This window comes from Engystomops pustulosus, chromosome 8 (genome assembly GCF_040894005.1).
Source record: "Engystomops pustulosus chromosome 8, aEngPut4.maternal, whole genome shotgun sequence".
NCBI lineage: Eukaryota > Metazoa > Chordata > Amphibia > Anura > Leptodactylidae > Engystomops > Engystomops pustulosus.
The window spans coordinates 19,540,934-19,563,198 of record NC_092418.1 but is presented as its reverse complement, the minus strand read 5'-3'; the positions used below and the strand labels follow the sequence as shown (position 1 = coordinate 19,563,198).

Sequence of the window (22,265 nt, the reverse complement as noted above, 5' to 3'; positions counted from 1 at the left end):
CTTACCCCTCTGTGTCTTCTCAGGCTCCTCTTGCAGGCTGGAATCGATATCAATCGGCAAACCAAATCTGGGACAGCGCTCCATGAGGCGGCCCTGTGCGGGAAGACAGAGGTGGTTCGGCTTCTCCTGGATGTAGGTATTGGGGTATAACACCAGGGGGCGCATTTTTACAACAATCCATCATATTTATATCATATCCAAATATCTACAATTTGTAAGATCTTCATTGTGCAAGTCCAGGAGTAACCCTAACCCAATACCCGCCCTCTAGTCCAGTATAATTGCAATTTTTTTTTCGTGTTTTGGCCCATAATGGGTTAATTCTCATATTATTCTCGGAGTCTTATTCCCCCGTCTGTGGACGCCCCGGAGGTTTAGATCCTGTAGGGAGACATTTACTGGTTTTGATGTGCCGTCCCTAGAGTCCAGGAGTCCTCAGGGGCCCCGAGTGACTCTCAGCACATCAAAGATGGACCCTGGGGGGGCCACATCAGATAAAACAGGCTGCTATAGGGTATGGGGGTCCCTGGAGTCTTCCTCTATTCTCTTTAACCCTATCCTTCCCACCTTTGCTAGTAACCTTTATCCTCTTAAAGGGGTCGTATTGGGGGTAGCATTGCAGCTCAAGCTATTAAAGTGATGGATTATATGTCTTGGGATAGTTCTGGCAGTCCTCACACTGCTGTGCTCTCAGCTCATTGCATTTTACGTCTCCACAACCATTCACTTGGCTCTGAGTGACTGCTGCAGTGTTGAACCGGCAGCCCAATGCAGCTTTTACTCAAAGCAAAGAGAAGGGGAAAAGTTTGGGGAAGTTATATGCACAGAGCAAAGAACACAGCAGTGTGAGGACATAGCGTTTTAGCCCTAGTAGATCATATTAATCCTTTTATTCTATTCTTTACAGAGCGGGATCAATGCTCACGTGCGGAATACGTATAACCAGTCCGCCCTGGACATCGTCAACCAGTTCACGGGGACTCAGGCGAGCAAGGAGATCAAACAGATGCTACGAGGTGAGGAGCTCATGTCATGTCTAGGCTTATAAGATGACCTCTGACATTAGTAAATACTTGTATTCCCCCATCATATAACAATTTAGTCATTTGCAAACTGGGTGTTACCAGATGGGGGCGTGTCTCTGCACTCTGTGAGCTGTCCAATCAATACCAGACTGTGTAAGGACCCTCCCCAAACTGGTTACACTCAGTTGTCAATTAACTCATGTTTCTTGGAGAACAATAGTCAGTAACTATAAGAAAATATGGGACCATATCCGGAATGTGGGGTGTCCTAAGCGGGTCTGTGATACTCTCCGTATTTTCCCCAGATGCGTCGGCAGCTCTGCAGGTCAGGGCGCTAAAGGATTACTGCAATAACTACGATCTGACCAGTCTCAATATTAAGATGGGGGACGTGATCACGGTGAGTAATGAGATGGTCCTACATGGTCTTCTAGGGGAGAACAGAGCGCCTCACTGAGGCAGGGTTCTAAAATCTGCTGCCTGAGGCGAGCTATAGAACGGCGCCCCCGTGCAGGTGATATCAAGTGAATCTACCATTCAGTGTCTCACCGGATGTCAAGAGGTGCTGCCGCCTGAGGCAAGAGGCTCAACACGCCTCAGGGATGCTATTGTCAGCACTATTAAAGTGAATGGGGCTGCAATACCACCTGCAACCTGTAAGCAGTTGTGGTGCTGTTTGTAAAAGGAAGTAGCCATGTATTTATTATTTATGATTATTATCGGTTTTATAATCGATATTAGGTCTCTATTACACTCATTTATTTCATGTCACACCCAGATTTCTGACTGACTCTCTGTCTCCCCCTACGGGCAGGTTTTGGAGCAGCATCCGGACGGTCGGTGGAAAGGTTGCATTCATGACAACAGGACGGGCAATGACAGAGTGGGCTACTTCCCGGCCAACCTGGTGGAGGCCATCAGCAAGCGAACAGGCAAAGCCTCTTATTTCCCAATAACATTACGTGACATATTCCATTATTTCCTGAGGTTCATTCTTATAAACGTCTCCATTTATTAATATTTTACAGCGTCCCTCGTTAGCCGTGAAATGTGCTGTAATCACTGTCACTGGATTGTGTTACTCCTTAGTAAACATATTAATTACATTAATCCATCCCTTTAATTGAGACCCGCCCCTTTATGGCGTAATCCTATTTACTTCCAAAAAACTGTCATCTTCTGGTGTAGCAGTAGTGGTATAGGCTTTAGGCCCCCACAGACTTCACGACCCCTGAACCCCCAATAGCTACGCCCTTCTCCCTCCCTTCCATGGTCATTGAATTTGTATAGGATGGTAAGTCCTATCTTTACACCTTCATTTGATTATTTGACTATTATTTTTCCCATTATTTTGTATTTTGTGTTGTTTTTATGTTTTTTTTTTGTTTTATTTAATTTTCTTATGTTGATGTTTTTGCATTTCTTTACTTTACTTTTGTTATTGCCATCTTTTTTTTTTCCCCCCGTTTGTTACCGTTTTCACCTTTAGGATCTTGGGGCTCAGGTCAGGTAGAGACCCCCAGGCCGCAGCCCCCACAGCCCGCTATGCGAAGGGCGCCAGTATCTAATGGTGACCTGCACCACTCCTTCCATTGCCTGATGCCGCCATCACATTCTCATCCAATTCTTTTCAGTACATTTGGTTACCAGAGGTCCTGCAGTCCTGCCGCCGAACTGCATTATGGCCCAGGTAGTCCGAGACACCATATGTTTGTCGTTATATCCCATATTTATGTCATTTGTGGCTTTTCTATTATGTTTCTGTCATTTTTAACCAATTTACGGCAAAAAAAAACCCTACAGTCTTTTGTCTTTCCCAAATACATCTAATTTTGTTTGAGGATACATGTGTTCTTAAGGGAGTAAGAGAATAAACTGCTGCCAGACACCTCTTAAAGTGAATCTCTTTATCACCTCCATGTTTCCATCCTGTAATAGTCGCCGTTTCACTGATTCTGGCGCAGTTTGAATTTTTTCTATAGCCCCTTCCATTCCCAAGAAAACATTCTTGGAAGTTTCAGAATTCAAATATAGGATTTTAACTGTCAATGGGCGGTCCTAGGCTGTAGTCTAGACAACCCAACTGACAGTTAGAGCTTAATTAGCATATTGGATGCAGAAATTAAGAACATCAATTGCTCCGGAATAGTGAGGGCTAGAGAAAAAATTCCAACTGCTCTGGAATCAGCGGAGCAGCAACTTTTAAAGTATGTAAAGACTAGTGTGGTTAATGGTTATTTTTAAAGGAATGGACATGCTGAGATCCCTCTCCCCCATCCTTCTTTCCCTCCATTCGTGCTGTCAATAGGACAGTTGGTTCTGACAATCTTGTTCTTATCTAAATTTTGCACATGCACCCTTAGCTCTATTCTGCCTGTGTAACACAGCTGTCAATGGTAAGTTTATATAGATTGAGTCCCATCCTGCTGTGCCCCTGGTATGAGGCATCGACTACTCTATTATTTAAAGGGAACCTGTCAGCAGAAATATATCTAATAATCCACTACCAGTATGTTGTCAAGCAGCTAAACACCTTCCAGGTCATATTTATTTCATAGCTCAAAGTGGGGACATCATCCAGAAAATCAACTTTGAAGTGAGATGTAAATGTGTTGTATGAAGTCAAGGAGGCGGGGACTTAAACACTGAAGTCAAGCTCTCCCTGTCTCAGAAACTCCCTTCACTGTAATTGATGGTCCTGCATCCAGAGACATCCCTAACCAGATCTCCTGGAGTCTGATGCATGACGTAAGTCACGGCAGGAGGTGTTCAGAGGGGAGAGCTTGACTTCACTGTTAAACTCTCCGCCTCCTTGAACTTATACAGCCAATTTATATTTCACTTCAAAGTTGATTTTCTGGGTGAGGTAACCACGCTGGGCTATGAAGGAAACATGATCTGTACGGTGTAAAGCTGCTTGACAACGTACTGGTAGGAGTTTATTAGGACACTTTCTGATGACAGGTTCTCTTTAAATGTCGGTATTTCACCTGCCCCCAATCAGATTGGATCTACTTCGAATCAGTCGCCCTATTTCTCTCTTGTCTTTCATCATTCATACAGTGAGTATCCAAGTGCATCTTATGATAAAGGCTAGAGACGAAGCAGATCGATGATGTGGTCTGGGACATTACATCCTAAAAGAAACAGTGACGGCAAAGGGTTTAGATAATGGGTTTAGTGGGATGTAATGAAGAGGAGGTCGGTGCCAGACGCATGAAAGGAGTGGGGATGGTTTAAAACCTCAGAAAACTTTTATCCAATTGTCAAAGTATGGATATACTTTTCTCTGATTCCGAGTACCAAATATTCTGTCTATCCGCAGCCACCACTAGAGGGAGCTTAAGCACTTTCATGCATACTAGTAGTCTGCAGTATGCTCCTGAGCTCCCCCTAGTGGTGGTTGCCAGAACCCAAAACTTTATGATTATATATATCTATGTTATTATCAGTCTTACACCCATTCCCTACACGTTATGTTGTTTTATGTCTTTACTTATATTTTTTCCTCTTTAGGTTCTCGAGGATCAGAATCCAGCCCGTCCCATATGTCTCCTGGCTCCACCTCTGTGGCCCCTGCAGAGGAGATTTGGGTATTGAGAAAACCATTTGCAGGTACCTCTGATACCCTGTATGTAATTGCACTTTTGCTTTTTAGGTTTACAATTTAGATAAGGAGTTTATGTTGTCTAGGACACGTCATCCTGGTAGGGTCCGCAGCGCTGATTTATCCCTCCTGACACCCTAAGGGGGGAGTGAGTTGTTGTCAGACTTCACTGGCAGCTACTTATCTCTTCTGTGAACAAAAGGATTGGGCATGCTGAAATCCAGCTACCTGATCCTTAGAACATAGAGCCTGACCATACACTTTAGATGTGATCTGGAGCTGTCTTTAAGGGTTTCTTCCGCAGGGAGGCTGAACTGATCACACAGGGTCACACTGCAGGGTCAGGAACATATCTAAGTGCCCTATAATATGATATAGATTGGTATATACATATATATGGCTTGTGGCTGATATTGCAGCTCCGCTCCATAGACTTGTATGGGGCTAAGCTGCAATACCGCCTAACACCTGGACAGAGTGGTGGCGCTGTTTTCCAGACAATGCATAATCCTAGTGATAAAACATATCCGCTCGGAGACTCCTGCCACATTATGCCTTTCCTTCCAGTGATTAACCACTTCACCGCCACGCCCTGTGCAGAGGTATCGGTAAGGCAGCTTGGTATCACAGATAGCAGGCGCCGACCCCCATCCTCCGTCCGTCTGTCTCATGAATAATTCATTCTCGCCTTTTCCCCGCTGTGTGTCTTCCATCAGATCACACTTTATTTTTGCTTCAGTACCCGCCAGTGACATGACACTCCCGGGGTGAGCCAGAAGAGCTGCCAACCGTGCTGGAATATGCCCGACATGACCCACGAGGGGCGTTATACCCCGAAGCCCATTCTGTTTAATACAAGTTTGTTCTTGCTCCCATGCCAGGTGGTGATCGCAGCAGCATGGGCAGCACAGGAAGCGGCACCAGTGGGCGGAGTTCTGGGAGTGGCCAGAGTGCTGGCAGTGCCCATGCTATACCTGCCACCGCAGAGGGGGTCAAGGTACACAGGGCGGGGACTGTGGGTGGCATTAGGGATTTACCCACCCCCCGGTTCAGATCTCTGACATATGGTGGGCATAGTCATTGTGCTTAAAGGGGTTGTATAGGTTATGACAAATATTGCAGAATATTGCTCCCCACAGATCTTGTGCGGTATTGCAGCCCTGTCCTAATCACTTTTTTGATGCCGAGTTGCAATACCAGACTCAACCTGTGGACAGCCGTCTGCAGTAGAAGCAGCCATATTTGTCTCATCCTGTTCAACCCCTTTAAAAGGAAATCTACCATCACAATCCATCATGATAAACCAGGGGCATTACTCATAGATCCAGGAACCGTGACTGGGGTAATCTTCTTATATTTGCTATCCATGGCCTCCTTCCTTCTATTAAAAAAAAATCAACTTTTAAAATTATGCTAATGAGGTGGGTGGTTCTTAAAGTCCCTTCATTTCAGATTCACAGGCTGTTATACTGTGCAGGAGCACTTTCCCCCTCCTACTGTGTGCTGATACTTCCTCTGCTGCAGTGACATTAGAGAAGGCAGAAGGGGAAGTGCTGAGGAATAAGGGAGATACAGTGTAACAGTATGGGGCTCTGGGAACCGCCCCCAGTAGCCTTTCAGACTCATTAGCATAATTTTTACAAGTTGATTTTAGAAGGAAGGAGGTCACGGATAACAAATATAAGAAGATGGTGCCTGTATCCATGAGTTTGTCTCATTTCCTTTAAGGAATAATCTTGTGGGTGTAATTATTCTGGGAGGGGCCCAGTAATTCCACCACTAGGGGGCTCTGTTATTTTCTTAAGGTTTACGGATTTTAGCATTTCTTTCATACAATTGGATGTATGTTCATAACGTCCCAGTGATCAGTATTGGGCGTTAGGACATCACATGGCGTCTTACTCCATCTCACGTTTTTCCTCTTTCCATCCTTTTCTTTTGGTTTTGTCCTCACGTCCGTTCCATTTCAGCTGCTCGCCACTGTTCTCTCCCAGAAGGCATTGGGGCAGGAGCCCGGAGACGCCTGTGAGGGCCACACAGGTGCGTGGAGCTACGGAAAAATCCAATCCGAGGAGCCGGATTTTCTAGAAAATATACCACGTGCACAATACAGTAATACTGAGCGGGTCTGAGACACGGGGGGCCACAGGGGGCCAAAACCGAAAACTCAAGCTACTGGACCACCAGGTCCTGTCCGGATACGCAAAGAGATTGTCTATGATTATACAGAATTTTTTTTCCCCAAACAGCGCCACACCTGCCTTCAGTTCATGTGTGGTACTGCATCTCATTTAAATGAAGCTGAGCTGCAATACCAGGCAAAGCCTGTGAACCAGGGAGGCGCTGTTTCTTTTCTAGAAAGTAGCCATCTTTTTCTAACCTATGGCAATATGTCCGGCTCTATATAGGATATATATAGATCACCATGTATGGCTGTACTCAGTATTACTCTATCGATGTATCGGTACATTTTCACAAGAGGTCTAATAGCAAATCTAAACTAAACATCAACAGGAAAAATGTCACCACTAAATATAAGACTTGAAGATGCCAGGAAAGCTGGGTGATAATGGATAGCTTTATAGCTTCTACCCAGCTTTCCCAGGCTCCTGACCTGCAAAGCCGCCTAGCAGTGCTGCATCACTAGTTATCAAAGACTATAAATTGACTATTAAAGCAACAACTTCAACAGATATAAGTGACAGAATTGTTGGAGACATCTCCAAGGATCTTATATTTACTGGGGTTTGTTTGTACTTAATCTCCATAAATCCAAATTTTTTTGTGCTCAGTAATTTTTTACATCCATTTTTTACCGATACACAGCTCCGTATCCCCTGCATAGACATCGAGGTTAGTGACAATATTCTCCCTACCTGCAGTCACCACTAGAGGGAGCTCACTGCATGCCCAATATGTGAACAGTCTGCAGTGAGCTCCCCCTAGTGGTGGCAGCAGAGAGAGATCAATGATAAATGCAGGGGATTTGGTACTCTGAGTCAGAAAAAAAAGTCATGTAAAGATGAATTAAGTTGAACTTATTAATAACCCGATGATAAAACTAATACCTGCAACAAAATGAGCGATTGTACGGCATTAACCCCTTATGAACTCTGCCTGGAGACTAACCTGATGGACTACGGTATAACCCTACTATCTACTAACACCGTTAGAGTTTCTTCTTGTATCCTGGTCTCTGCCTTGTGCTGTATCCCCTGTGATGACTCCTGTCGCTGCATGTCGCTGACCTATGACCTGACCTATGACCCTGCATTGCTCTGAACTAGTCGTTAGGATTGCGGCGTGTCCTGTGATTGGTGGTCTATAGACTAGACTGGCGAAATGATGGATTCCTATATAAAAGGCTACACCACGGAAAATCTGAAACTAATTGTAATTTATTCAAAGGATCCGCACGACCCCAGAGCGTCGCCAGCTGCCCCTACAATGAGCAGTCGTATGGAGACCACCCGAAGAAGATGGAACCCATGACAGAAGGAAAGGTAGGTGGTCCGGCCGATACAACCCGGTCACAATTTAAAGCTGTCATGTAAATTTTGGGGGCTTTTCTACCAGAAAGTAAGAAACTGCTGCACATGAACCAGAGGCCGAGTTGTAATACCAGAAGCTACCACAGATGAATACGGCGCTGTTACCAGACATAACTGACATGACCAATTAATGATGATTTTTACTGATTACTCAGATTTGCGCCCCCTATCAGTCTAGTAGTATACTGCTGATAGCTCCGCTGTGAGAGGATTCACCTTGAACGAGGTTATTCTTATCCTCAATCAATATATTCATTGATCTCCCAGCCGTGACTAATGGCCACATGTAAGAGAAGCCGCTGCCTCTCCCCAGACACCTCTGCGCTTATACTGTCTCCTATCATGGGGGGCGGCACATCACAACATGCACTAAAGCTACTGCCGGGTGTGTACAGAAGGGGTGACGAGGACATCCTGTATTATACCCCAGAGCTGCACTCACTATTCTGCTGCTGGTGCAGTCACTGTGTACATACATGACATTACTTATCCTGTACTGATCCTGAGTTACATCCTGTATTATACTCCAGAGCTGCACTCACTATTCTGCTGCTGGTGCAGTCACTGTGTACATACATGACATTACTTATCCTGTACTGATCCTGCGTTACCTCCTGTATTATACCCCAGAGCTACACTCACTATTCTGCTGGTGCAGTCACTGTGTACATACATGACATTACTTATCCTGTACTGATCCTGAGTTACATCCTGTATTATACTCCAGAGCTGCACTCACTATTCTGCTGCTGGTGTAGTGACTGTGTACATACATGACATTACTTATCCTGTACTGATCCTGAGTTACCTCCTGTATTATACCCCAGAGCTACACTCACTATTCTGCTGGTGCAGTCACTGTGTACATACATGACATTACTTATCCTGTACTGATCCTGAGTTACATCCTGTATTATACTCCAGAGCTGCACTCACTATTCTGCTGCTGGTGTAGTCACTGTGTACATACATGACATTACTTATCCTGTACTGATCTTGAGTTACATTCTGTATTATACTCCAGAGCTGCACTCACTATTCTGCTGCTGGTGCAGTCACTGTGTACATACATGACATTACTTATCCTGTACTGATCCTGAGTTACATCCTGTATTATACTCCAGAGCTGCACTCACTATTCTGCTGCTGGTGCAGTCACTGTGTACATACATGACATTACTTATCCTGTACTGATCCTGAGTTACTTCCTGTATTATACTCCAGAGCTGCACTCACTATTCTGCTGCTGGTGCAGTCACTGTGTACATACATGACATTACTTATCCTGTACTGATCCTGCGTTACATCCTGTATTATACCCCAGAGCTGCACTCACTATTCTGCTGCTGGTGCAGTCACTGTGTACATACATGACATTACTTCTCCTGTACTGATCCTGAGTTACCTCCTGTATTATACCCCAGAGCTACACTCACTATTCTGCTGGTGCAGTCACTGTGTACATACATGACATTACTTATCCTGTACTGATCCTGAGTTACATCCTGTATTATACTCCAGAGCTGCACTCACTATTCTGCTGCTGGTGTAGTGACTGTGTACATACATGACATTACTTATCCTGTACTGATCCTGAGTTACCTCCTGTATTATACCCCAGAGCTACACTCAATATTCTGCTGCTGGTGCAGTCACTGTGTACATACATGACATTACTTATCCTGTACTGATCCTGAGTTACATCCTGTATTATACTCCAGAGCTGCACTCACTATTCTGCTGCTGGTGCAGTCACTGTGTACATACATGACATTACTTATCCTGTACTGATCCTGAGTTACATCCTGTATTATACTCCAGAGCTGCACTCACTATTCTGCTGCTGGTGCAGTCACTGTGTACATACATGACATTACTTATCCTGTACTGATCCTGAGTTACATCCTGTATTATACTCCAGAGCTGCACTCACTATTCTGCTGCTGGTGCAGTCACTGTGTACATACATGACATTACTTATCCTGTACTGATCCTGAGTTACATCCTGTATTATACTCCAGAGCTGCACTCACTATTCTGCTGCTGGTGCAGTCACTGTGTACATACATGACATTACTTATCCTGTACTGATCCTGAGTTACATCCTGTATTATACCCCAGAGCTGCACTCACTATTCTGCTGCTGGTGCAGTCACTGTGTACATACATGACATTACTTCTCCTGTACTGATCCTGAGTTACATCCTGTATTATACCCCAGAGCTGCACTCACTATTCTGCTGGTGCAGTCACTGTGTACATACATGACATTACTTATCCTGTACTGATCCTGAGTTACATCCTGTATTATACTCCAGAGCTGCACTCACTATTCTGCTGCTGGTGTAGTGACTGTGTACATACATGACATTACTTATCCTGTACTGATCCTGAGTTACCTCCTGTATTATACCCCAGAGCTACACTCACTATTCTGCTGGTGCAGTCACTGTGTACATACATGACATTACTTATCCTGTACTGATCCTGAGTTACATCCTGTATTATACTCCAGAGCTGCACTCACTATTCTGCTGCTGGTGTAGTCACTGTGTACATACATGACATTACTTATCCTGTACTGATCTTGAGTTACATTCTGTATTATACTCCAGAGCTGCACTCACTATTCTGCTGCTGGTGCAGTCACTGTGTACATACATGACATTACTTATCCTGTACTGATCCTGAGTTACATCCTGTATTATACTCCAGAGCTGCACTCACTATTCTGCTGCTGGTGCAGTCACTGTGTACATACATGACATTACTTATCCTGTACTGATCCTGAGTTACTTCCTGTATTATACTCCAGAGCTGCACTCACTATTCTGCTGCTGGTGCAGTCACTGTGTACATACATGACATTACTTATCCTGTACTGATCCTGCGTTACATCCTGTATTATACCCCAGAGCTGCACTCACTATTCTGCTGCTGGTGCAGTCACTGTGTACATACATGACATTACTTCTCCTGTACTGATCCTGAGTTACCTCCTGTATTATACCCCAGAGCTACACTCACTATTCTGCTGGTGCAGTCACTGTGTACATACATGACATTACTTATCCTGTACTGATCCTGAGTTACATCCTGTATTATACTCCAGAGCTGCACTCACTATTCTGCTGCTGGTGTAGTGACTGTGTACATACATGACATTACTTATCCTGTACTGATCCTGAGTTACCTCCTGTATTATACCCCAGAGCTACACTCAATATTCTGCTGGTGCAGTCACTGTGTACATACATGACATTACTTATCCTGTACTGATCCTGAGTTACATCCTGTATTATACTCCAGAGCTGCACTCACTATTCTGCTGCTGGTGTAGTCACTGTGTACATACATGACATTACTTATCCTGTACTGATCTTGAGTTACATCCTGTATTATACTCCAGAGCTGCACTCACTATTCTGCTGCTGGTGCAGTCACTGTGTACATACATGACATTACTTATCCTGTACTGATCCTGAGTTACATCCTGTATTATACTCCAGAGCTGCACTCACTATTCTGCTGCTGGTGCAGTCACTGTGTACATACATGACATTACTTATCCTGTACTGATCCTGAGTTACATCCTGTATTATACTCCAGAGCTGCACTCACTATTCTGCTGCTGGTGCAGTCACTGTGTACATACATGACATTACTTATCCTGTACTGATCCTGAGTTACATCCTGTATTATACTCCAGAGCTGCACTCACTATTCTGCTGCTGGTGCAGTCACTGTGTACATACATGACATTACTTATCCTGTACTGATCCTGAGTTACATCCTGTATTATACCCCAGAGCTGCACTCACTATTCTGCTGCTGGTGCAGTCACTGTGTACATACATGACATTACTTCTCCTGTACTGATCCTGAGTTACATCCTGTATTATACCCCAGAGCTGCACTCACTATTCTGCCGCTGGTGCAGTCACTGTGTACATACATGACATTACTTATCCTGTACTGATCCTGAGTTACATCCTGTATTATACCCCAGAGCTGCACTCACTATTCTGCTGCTGGTGCAGTCACTGTGTACATACATGACATTACTTATCCTGTACTGATCCTGAGTTACATCCTGTATTATACCCCAGAGCTGCACTCACTATTCTGCTGCTGGTGCAGTCACTGTGTACATACATGACATTACTTATCCTGTACTGATCCTGAGTTACATCCTGTATTATACCCCAGAGCTGCACTCACTATTCTGCTGCTGGTGCAGTCACTGTGTACATACATGACATTACTTATCCTGTACTGATCCTGAGTTACCTCCTGTATTATACCCCAGAGCTGCACTCACTATTCTGCTGCTGTATTATACTCCATTTCATTGCACAGTGGAGAATAGCCGGAATAGCAATGAGAATGTAACACTTTGTGTTCCAGTACGTTCCAATTAAAATTCATCTAACAATAAACAGCAGCTTTCGGCTCCATAGGAAATCACCCGATTCCACTCCGTTAAGCAGCTCCATAAAGAAATATTCACGACCCAGACTAAGCTCGGCGCCGCACCTCACGGATCACAATAAATGCGCCAAATCTGGTGTAACTGACGCCATGACAGGAGATTGATATATAGCACTGAATCTCTTCTAATCCTGCGACATTCATAGAGTGGAGCTGATGGGAAGACGCGTGGAGACTGAACACTGCAGAACATCGGATATTACTCTGCAGATATCTAGAGCGAGGCATCTCTGCTGCCAACAAACCCAACCTGACCACCACTGGTAGTGAATGTATACAGCAAAGGAATGCGTATACCTGGTAACAGTCAGTCGGTATACTGGCACAACAGGGGCGCATAGTAACTCTGTGTATACACCAGGAATACAGTATATACCAACTGCATGGTGCAAAGGTGATGAGCACAGTAATTCTAGAATATCTGTTGCCAGCTGTCACCACTAGGGGGAAATCACTTTATATATACGCTGTTATAGAGTTCAATGGGAGTTGTATATGTGTGTACACGGTGAGCTCCCCCTAGTGCTGACTGCAGGAAGTAATGAAGTGGAACACTTGTATCTCTATTGTTACTCTAAATGGGTGACATGCGCGATCACCAGCGTTCATGAGCTTTTCTCTTATCCGTAGAGCGCAGAAGCCGTCTTCCAGTGGTTGTGCAAATTCCAGCTCCAGGTATACGCTCCAAACTTTATCAATTCTGGATATGACATCCCAACTATCAGCCGGATGACCCCTGAGGTAAGGAGAAATCGTAATACTAACTATGGGGCTCTCTAAAAATGAAAGAGTCCAATAAGCAATGTCTATTGGTCCCATGATTTTGGACAACTTCTATGAAGTTCACTGTGAATGTGGTGTATGACACGACGGGTGCTAGGTGGTTTATCAAGTTCTGCTTTCTTCACAGGATCTCACAGCCATTGGAGTCACTAAACCCGGGCACAGGAAGAAGATCTTCTCCGAAATCAATAGCCTTAATATTGGAGAATGGCTTCCTGAGTACAAACCAGTGAGTGTACAAGTGAGAAGTCCACCTCAAGCCAGCCTCTATAGAAGAAGGTCTTCTAGCCTGGAAAGTTGACTGTTGTTTTTGTTCATCTTAAAGTTTTCTTAGCCTTTGCCCCTCATGGTCCTACTAAAACTTAGCTCTGCAGATTTTCGGAGTTGGCATCTCAGATGGACAAGGATTATCCTCATTAGATGACCTCTGTATTTAATCCTCGATTTTGACCTTGGTCAGTGGTCACTGAAGTTTTCATACTCTCGTTTTCTTTTCTCTCCAGGCAAATCTTTCCCTTTGGCTATCAATGATTGGGCTTGGACAATATTACAAGGTCCTGGTGGAAAATGGTTATGAAAACATTGATTTCATTACTGACATAACTTGGGAAGATCTACAAGAGATTGGAATCATCAAACTGGGTAATTTCCTTTGTCTTTTGATTTTGGACAGTGTTAGGTAGCATCTCATCTAGAGTTTCAACTTTGGATGCAGTTTGGTGGATTTTCCTCTAGAGTTAGAACGTTGGGTGAAGTTTGGTGGATTGTTATCTAGAGATTTAGTGTTGGACGATGTTCAGCGGTTACTTGGTTTAGAGTTTGTGCGTTGAATGATGTTTGGTGGTTTATCGTTTAGAGTGTGAGTATTGGACAATGTTTAGTCGCTTCTCATCTAAAGCTTGAATATTGGATGATGTTCTTTGGCTTATTGTCCACAGTTGGACAGTGTTGGACAATGTTTGGTGGCTTCTCAACTAGAGTTTGAGTGTTGGACCATGGTAGCTTTTTATCTAGGTTGTGAATGTTGGACAGTCTTTGGTGGCTTCTCGTCCACTCAGGAGAGTATAACTGTTGGTCCTGTGTCCTCCACTGTAAAGTTTTTATACCACCAATTCATTTCTTTAAATACTATTGTATCCTTTCTCCCATCTCCAACATCCTCTTTTTCTGTTTTCTCCAATCAAGGTCACCAAAAAAAGTTAATGTTGGCCGTAAAGAAACTGTCCGAGATCCAGAGGTCTGAGTATGGCAAGTTTGATTCAGGAAGCATGAGGAGAAGACCACCGCAGAAGGAATCTATTGACTCTCCTCCCCCAGACAGCACCGAGTGTCAGTCTCCAAAAATGAAGACCTTCCAGGACAGTGAGCTGAGTGATGAGTTGCAAGCAGCCATGACTAGTGACACTCCAGATGGCTCTGAAAAGCAAATGAATCATGCACCGCACCCTAGAGAAGGTTCTCTCAGAGGACCCTCCGGTGCAAGGCTCCACCATGAAGGCAGCCTGAGTGGTCGAGCCCGGCACATCAGCAGTTCCCAGGAACTCTTAGGTGATGGAAGCAAAGCACCTAGCACTGCCATGTCTAAGAGCCAGGAATACTTGACAGAAGAAGTGAAGAGAGAGGATGTGCCCCGAGAATCTAGGCCTCTCAAGCAAGGACATTCCATAAAGAGGGCCAGTGTCCCGCCAGTTCCAGGGAAGCCTCGACAGTCTTTCCCTCCATCAGGACAGAGCTATACCCCACCACAAACCCCAACTAAGGGAACCCCCCAATCACCGCAAGCAGTTAATACCCCACAAGCTACTGCCAAAGTGAAGCCAACACCTCAGCTTCTTCCACCTTCGGACCGACCCATGTCTCCTCGCTCCTTGCCACAGTCGCCCACCCATAGAGGTTTTGCTTATGTTCTTCCGCAACCTATTGAGAGTGAAGGAGCCCCTACCCACTTAGTGCAGGCTGTGCCTGTTTTGCCAGTGTCGGTTCCAGTCCTTTGCCTTCCACCTGCTGGTAGTGAGGGAGAGGATGATGATGAAGATGCTCAGGAGGGAGAGAAAGGTGGACGTCGTAAGAAGCGGGCGCATAGTCTGAATCGGTATGCAGGTTCTGATGGAGAGAAAGAAGAACTGCTGGTGATTGATGGTGGTCCATATGGTACTGGGCAGAGGAGAGTGGGTAGGAGCCACTCTGTACGAGCACAATCTGGGGTCGACAAGAATGTTAATCGCAGTCAGTCCTTTGCAGTGCGCCCAAGAAAAAAAGGCCCCCCACCACCTCCACCTAAGCGTTCTAGTTCTGCCATCTCTGGGACCAACCTTGGCGATGGTCTATCAGCTGAGGATGCAAGTGGCGAGGGCTATAGGGAACAGCGAAGAGCTAGTGACTTTGGTGGCGTGGTGGACACTGGAAGTGCCGGCAGTGTGAAGAGCATTGCTGCTATGCTAGAACTATCTTCCATTGGCGGGGGACCAAGGGCACTAACTGGACAAAGACCAAGGGGGTCCGAAGGGTATTGCACTCACCTCATGCCACATCCAGGCAGCCCTGAACTTCACCGACTTCCCGGGACAGTGGCTGGTGTCAAGCACCGTGAAGCCATTGGACTGGATGGAGAGGTGGTTAATCGTCGGAGGACCATAAGTGGACCAGTCACCGGGCTAGTGGCTGCAGCACGAAGGGAACGGCAAGAGGCCACAAAGCCCCCTGACTCCCCTCGTAGTCCTTCAGATAGCATCCCTTTTGCAGAAGAGCGTAAGCAGACTATAAAACACCGTCCACGACCGTCAAGGACGGAGCAGGTGGACTCTCCAACAGCAGAACAGGGCAGACACGCGGACCTGGCCTCTGTGGAGTCTAGTGTGACCCTAAAGCGCAGGGTGAAGGCCAGGCAGGGCCAGCATCCTGGAGACGTGAAATTCTTACTGACAGAGTCAGACACGGTCAAGCGTAGGCCGAAGCCCCGGGACAAAGACGGTGGAGGGGCGGAGCCTCTGGTTGTGTATCAGAATGGAATGGGCACAGTTAAACGCCGTCCTGTTTCGGAGATGAGTGTGGGACCAGCAGGACGACAGGACAGCATAGAGCACATACTGCATACCCCTGAGCGCAGCATTAAACCTCCTGTATCACCAAAGCCCACCCTTATACAGCCTCCTGGAAAGACCCCTTCCACTCCCACAAAGAAGACCCAGGTCACAGGCCCCGGAGGAGGTAACGCCTGGGATACACATGTTTGGTTGGGTCAGGTTTGATGCAAGCTCAGTGACCACCCTAAAAAGTTAGGAACCTGCAAGTTGAGACCCTTTTGACCATAATCATGGTGAAAATGGATTTCTACTTTATGATTTTTGCTAGTGGCATCCCCTAACACGGATGTGCTCTTTGTACTCTGCAACGGACTGCTCCATGAAAGAGCTATGGAGCTGCTCAGTGCACAGCAATGTGAGCACATGTCCCCTCACACTGCAGTTGTAGAGGCTACAATGGAATATAAATCCATATTTCACAGTCCTGCTGCTACTATCAACATACACAAAGGTGATTACACATCTCTCCAGGGACATGCCGGTTGTAGTCTGTGTGGTCACAGCTGCTGATGGTTTCCCTTTAAAGAGATTGCTCATCCATAAACACCAAATTGTCTTTTTAATCCATATATTTTAGATGACTAAGATTTGTTCTTACACAGAGCTCCAAATCCCCTCCACAGAGGTAGTGCCAAGTGATACTGTCTGCCTGCAGCAAGCACTAGAGGGCGCTCAGGAGCTTACTGCATACTGTCTATACACTGTATAGCGCCATAACTCCAGAGTATGCAGTTAGCTTCTGAGCTCCCTCTAGTGGTGGAAAGAGACATTCAAAGTTTACCTTCCATGACTATGCAGAGGATTTGGAACTTTGTATCAGAAAAGAAAGAAAGATATATATAAAGATAAGTATCTGCACAGAGTGTGGAACCTAAAAAGTGGTAAAAATGGAAATTTAGTATCATATACTCAATGGTGGTATCTGGTATTAGACCCCCTTTTGTGATATTAGATAAGGGAAGGTGATCAAAGCATAGTCCAGAAACATCCCTTTAAGGATACCTGTATACAGTGGTAGCGCTGTTTCTAAAAAACAACAGCCATGTTATTCCAACCCTGGACAATCCCTTGAAATGTAGCAACCATTGACTGATGCAATGTATGTAACTTATCTTGTTCTCTGTATTTCAGAAGTAAAGAAGGTAATGGGAACTCCTCCACCTGTCTCCCCCAAACCCGCTCCTCCCCCCACAGCTCCTAAACCCACCAAACCCCACGCCATCATCCAGTCCTCCAGCGCAAGCTCAACTCCGGCCCCGTCTCCTGTCAAGCAACCAAACAACATCAAACCTTCCAGCACTCCCCCGTCTCTGTGTTCCAGCCCCGCTAAACCCCTGACTCCGGGTCACCCCCTACAGGTTCCTGTCAAACCCCCCAGATTGTCCATCACCAGCTCTTCCATAGAAGGAGGAGGCAGTGAAGCTGCTCAGCAGAAGCTGGAGGAGACCAGCGCTTCGCTGGCCGCGGCCCTGCAGGCGGTGGAGGAGAAGATCAAGCAAGAAGACGCACAGAAAGAGTGAGTGACGCTCTATACCAGTGATGGCAAACCTTTTAGACACCGGGTGCCCAAACTACAACGAAAACCCACGTATTTTTCGCAAAGTGCCAATGCGACAATTTAAGCAGCAACTTATTACTCCCTGCTCTGTCACAGGTTTAAATGGCATAGGCATCCGAGGACACCAATACAGTAGAAAGAAGGAGAAGAATCATTGTAGCTTCCTTCTGGGGTGCTGGGCTGCCTGGGACCGCAAGAGTCCTTGAGTCCTGTCTGGCAAACTCTATCCTGGTGTGATGGCAAGGGTGCCCATTAAGAGGGCTCTGAGTGCCACCTCTGGCACCCGTGCCATAGGTTCGCCACCACTGCTCTATACCCTACAATGGGCTCATCTATTTACTTCTGTGAGGTCAAGCTGCAATACCACTGACAACCCAGGAGCACTCTTATCCTATAAATCCCCTTTAACTGGGATCCAAAATAGTGCTACCCACTTATCCGCTTTAAGAGTGTTGCTGCTCTGGTCTCTCCTGGTCTCCACTTCCTGTTCCCTAGTCTCTATTTCCTGTTCCCTAGTCTCTATCTCCAGGTCTCCACTTCCTGTTCCCTAGTTTCTACTTCCTGTTTTCTAGTCTCCACTTCCTGTTCCTCAGTCTTTACTTCCTGTTCCTTAGTCTACACTTCCAGTTCCTGTTTCGACACACAGGAAATGCCTGCTCAGCCAATCACTGTCTGAGGCTGGTCCCTGCTGTTACTCATTGGCTGTGTGGAAACAGGAAGTACAGACAAGCCGAGGACCACTGAGGTGAATCAGAATGGGGCCATGAGGGATCGGGGAAGTGAATATTACTTTATGAAAATGTTTTAACCCAATTGATGTCCTGAGTGGATGATACCAAAGCATTAGCGGGAAGATTGTGACATCTGTATTGCCTTCTTTAGTCAATGGCCACCTCAGTGTCTCAGGCTTCTGCCATTTTTGTTACAGCCAATCAGTGAGCGATCTTCACCTCGTATTATTTTTGGGTTTCTTTTTGGTTACGTGTTATTATCTGACTTTCTCGTTTCTGTTCTCCAGCAGCTCATCCCTGGAGGAGAAGAGTACAGTCAGCATCCTGGACGACATAGGCAGCATGTTTGACGACCTTGCAGACCAGCTGGACGCCATGTTGGAATGAAGCTGCAGCTCTCCTCAAGGCAAGGTCATACTGACTGCCCCCTGCCTCCGCTTCCCCTGCTGGGTCCTGTACAGACCCCCTGCCTCCTCCAAGGGCCCTTCCGATTTCTGGTCCCAGAAAAACGTCTAACCTTAGCACAAACAAGTAAAGCCGAATACCTCAGGATTGTGCTCAGTCCTTAAAGGGGCAGTTTGGGGAGGGGGAGGCCAAGGTCAGCCGGGGGGCGGCAATGGCTACGGCAGCCCTAGCATCAAGAAAAGTTCCAGAATGCATTGCAGCACAGAGCCCGGTCGCGGCTGGGACTGAGAGGACTGCGCTGTGTTGTCAGCACTAAGGGTTCACATAGAGCAGCGGAGCAGCACGCCTCCTACTGGACGTCACACCCATCATTTACGCGGAAATCTTCCCATTTTTGTATTTCTTGTTTTCGTCTTGTTCGGATTGCGGTTACCATTCAGTGTGAGAAACGGATATCGACGTCTCCTCCTCATTGCAGATGGCTGTCAGGCAGAAGTTAGAGCTCCCCCCACTGGTGACATTTCAGGAGGCCGCCTTCAAAAATGTGCCGGTGGAAACCCAAATAATCCCATTATCCTAACAGTAGCACTGTAGTCCTAAACTAGCGCCCCCATATGATTAGATCAACACACTGCAGTAACATAGCGACCAGAACTAACCAGTCAGTACCCCAAATCCATTATATCTAATAGTCTTCTGCCACCTGGTGGCCAGGAGGGGCAGAACATCCACAGTGTTACCCCTATTAGTTATATTGAGAGATTTTATCCCCTTCTCAGGTGGATTTAAAGGGGCAGAACTTGGAGGGGACAAGGTATATTTTTTGACATCCATATTTATCTATATCATATTTTACCAAATACAGATTTAACCCCCGATAATAATAATAAAGAAATTATCTTCCGTTACATAGAAAATATTTTACAAAAAGATCCGTTATCTATCAAAAATAGTATTTTAGGGATTTGGGGTCAGCAATTTGAATATTTGGGGGTCAGAATACGACCACACCGGCGCCTTCACTACCGACTCAGTACTGGATCCCAGAACTCAAGGACTAAACTACGGAAAATCCCAAACACCGAGATCCGAACCCTGAACCCGCCAGCAACCAATGAGAAAGCACAGAATTTATATTTCAGGAGAGGCGATTCATGGGGGAAGGAAATAAAATTGTGGCGTCTTTATTTTTGAAAAAAAAAAAAAGGATTTAAAAAATTTCCACATCCGGTGCCTGGAAATATACAGAATCCATGGAATAAACCCCCCAAAATCCTAATGTCTGAAAACATGGACAAAAAAATAGCACAATCCTCAGACTTCTGCTAATTTATGTTTTGTTTTTTAATATTTTTTCATATTTTGTTACCATTATTTATGTGTATATATGGATTTTTTTTATTTGTCGGGTTGTGCCTTGCTTCCACATTAGGGTGAGGGGTCGGTGGGAGATTTTACATAACGGATACTGGATCTGGCAGTAGTGACCCCTTTTAGGGCTAAAAAACCTGGTTTGGGGGTGAAGGGGCCGGGGACCAAAGAAATTTACCTCAGAAAGAGGCCTAAAAGTGTGATATATACAGTATAGACGGTATTAGGGCAGAGACCGGGGTCATGTGGGATGTGGCAGCCAAACAGAATTCGGCTTTCATTCTCCTCACACAACTGTTTGCTATGGACTTTTGTTCTCCGCAGGATTGGACAGAACTGTCTCAGGGTCTGTCCAAAGTGGTTCTGAGTTTCCAGTCAGGTTCTCCCCAGATTTCACTCTAAAATCAGTCATGTCGCTTCTCCTCGCTGTGAGGGGGATTTTGGCAGATTTTATGGATTGAAAATGTATATCATAGTCTGAAGGTGAACGTACCCTAAAAAAAGCTACGGACAATAGCAGCCAATCACAGCCCTGCTTTTGTTTTCCAAGCAGTGCTGTCATTGGTCGCCCATCTTTTAGATGGTTTCCATGAATATTTCCGGGGTTGGAGCGACATTTTTAGGCCTCAGCTCCGCTCCTAATGGCAGACTCTTAAGTCTCTCTTCTCTGCCGTAGCTTTGGCAGCCTCTAGCCGTGGATACAGTCTACAGCATGTAGTTGATATCTCGATTTTCCTTGATCACAAATGGACTGGGAGAGATTCCTGTGTCCCCCTCACAAATGAATATGAATTGCATTATGGGTAAATACACCCCTGTTGACAATTTGAGGCCAAGTCTGTGCAGAGAATGACAGATCTAGAGACCACTAGACCGAGGTTATACCCAAAATCAAAATTATACCAAAAATAAAAAAAAAATCCTATAGCTACAGGACCTTTGGGTTATGTTCTACTAGATATCCTACTGCCAGAGCGGCGGTTCTGGGGGTCACACAGCGCCGCAGCCCCCCGACCGCTCCCCTCTACCATCCAAGTCTGTGCCATAGTATATCTGCTTTTTGTTTATGTGGACTGAGAACTTTTTTCGGGCCGGTGCGGGGGAGGGGGATGTACGTGGTGTGAATTCTACGATTGTGATACGTGGCCGATATGATGTATCGGATCCGCCAGGGACCCGCGTCTTATCTTTCCTGGCGGCCGACGTTTACGTTCCTTTAATTTATTACTTTTTTTTTTCTCAACGCAGACGTGATAATAATTATAATAATATTAACCCCTTCACTGCTGGAAAACAAAATGACAGAACAACAACTATAAATATATAAAAAAAAAAAAAATCTAATAAAATCTACAGTTTTAAGTGAAATATTTCAAAATACAAAAGAGAAATAAAAGTGTTAAAAGAAAAGGTATTTATTTGGAAAGGCAGCGAGAAAGTTCTGGGTGAAGGACACATAGAACATAATATATACAGGATATATATATATTTTTATGATTGCGTTATGGGAGAGATCTGTACTGTCCCCGTCCTGTGACAGCTATGCATCTTGGTGCTTTCCCTACAGTGCTGTGCTTCTACCCTCAATGACTATTGCATTTTCTTTGTGACCTGTGACGCGTATCGATACGTCTGAGAAAATAAAAATGGTTTTTGGTAA

The 22,265-nt window shown here is 45.4% G+C and overlaps 1 protein-coding gene across 8 annotated transcripts in view; it reads left to right on the top strand.

The window, feature by feature from the left end:
- Positions 1-22,265, top strand: part of CASKIN1 (CASK interacting protein 1) — a 102,565-nt gene extending 80,300 nt beyond the window's left edge. The window contains exons 7-21 of one of the 8 annotated variants that reach the window (XM_072120033.1): positions 24-132; positions 908-1,016; positions 1,331-1,425; positions 1,840-1,957; positions 2,515-2,715; positions 4,542-4,640; positions 5,514-5,629; positions 6,603-6,672; positions 8,041-8,135; positions 13,305-13,415; positions 13,585-13,750; positions 13,962-14,099; positions 14,643-16,664; positions 17,672-18,056; positions 19,120-22,265. In XM_072120033.1, coding sequence (XP_071976134.1) covers positions 24-132; positions 908-1,016; positions 1,331-1,425; positions 1,840-1,957; positions 2,515-2,715; positions 4,542-4,640; positions 5,514-5,629; positions 6,603-6,672; positions 8,041-8,135; positions 13,305-13,415; positions 13,585-13,750; positions 13,962-14,099; positions 14,643-16,664; positions 17,672-18,056; positions 19,120-19,216 — 3,931 coding nt within the window. In that variant the 3' untranslated portion in view covers positions 19,217-22,265. Of the gene's footprint in view, positions 1-23; positions 133-907; positions 1,017-1,330; positions 1,426-1,839; positions 1,958-2,514; positions 2,716-4,541; positions 4,641-5,513; positions 5,630-6,602; positions 6,673-8,040; positions 8,136-13,304; positions 13,416-13,584; positions 13,751-13,960; positions 14,100-14,642; positions 16,665-17,671; positions 18,057-19,116 lie in introns of all 8 variants that reach the window. The other 7 variants (XM_072120036.1, XM_072120034.1, XM_072120032.1 and 4 more) reach the window with 7 other exon arrangements.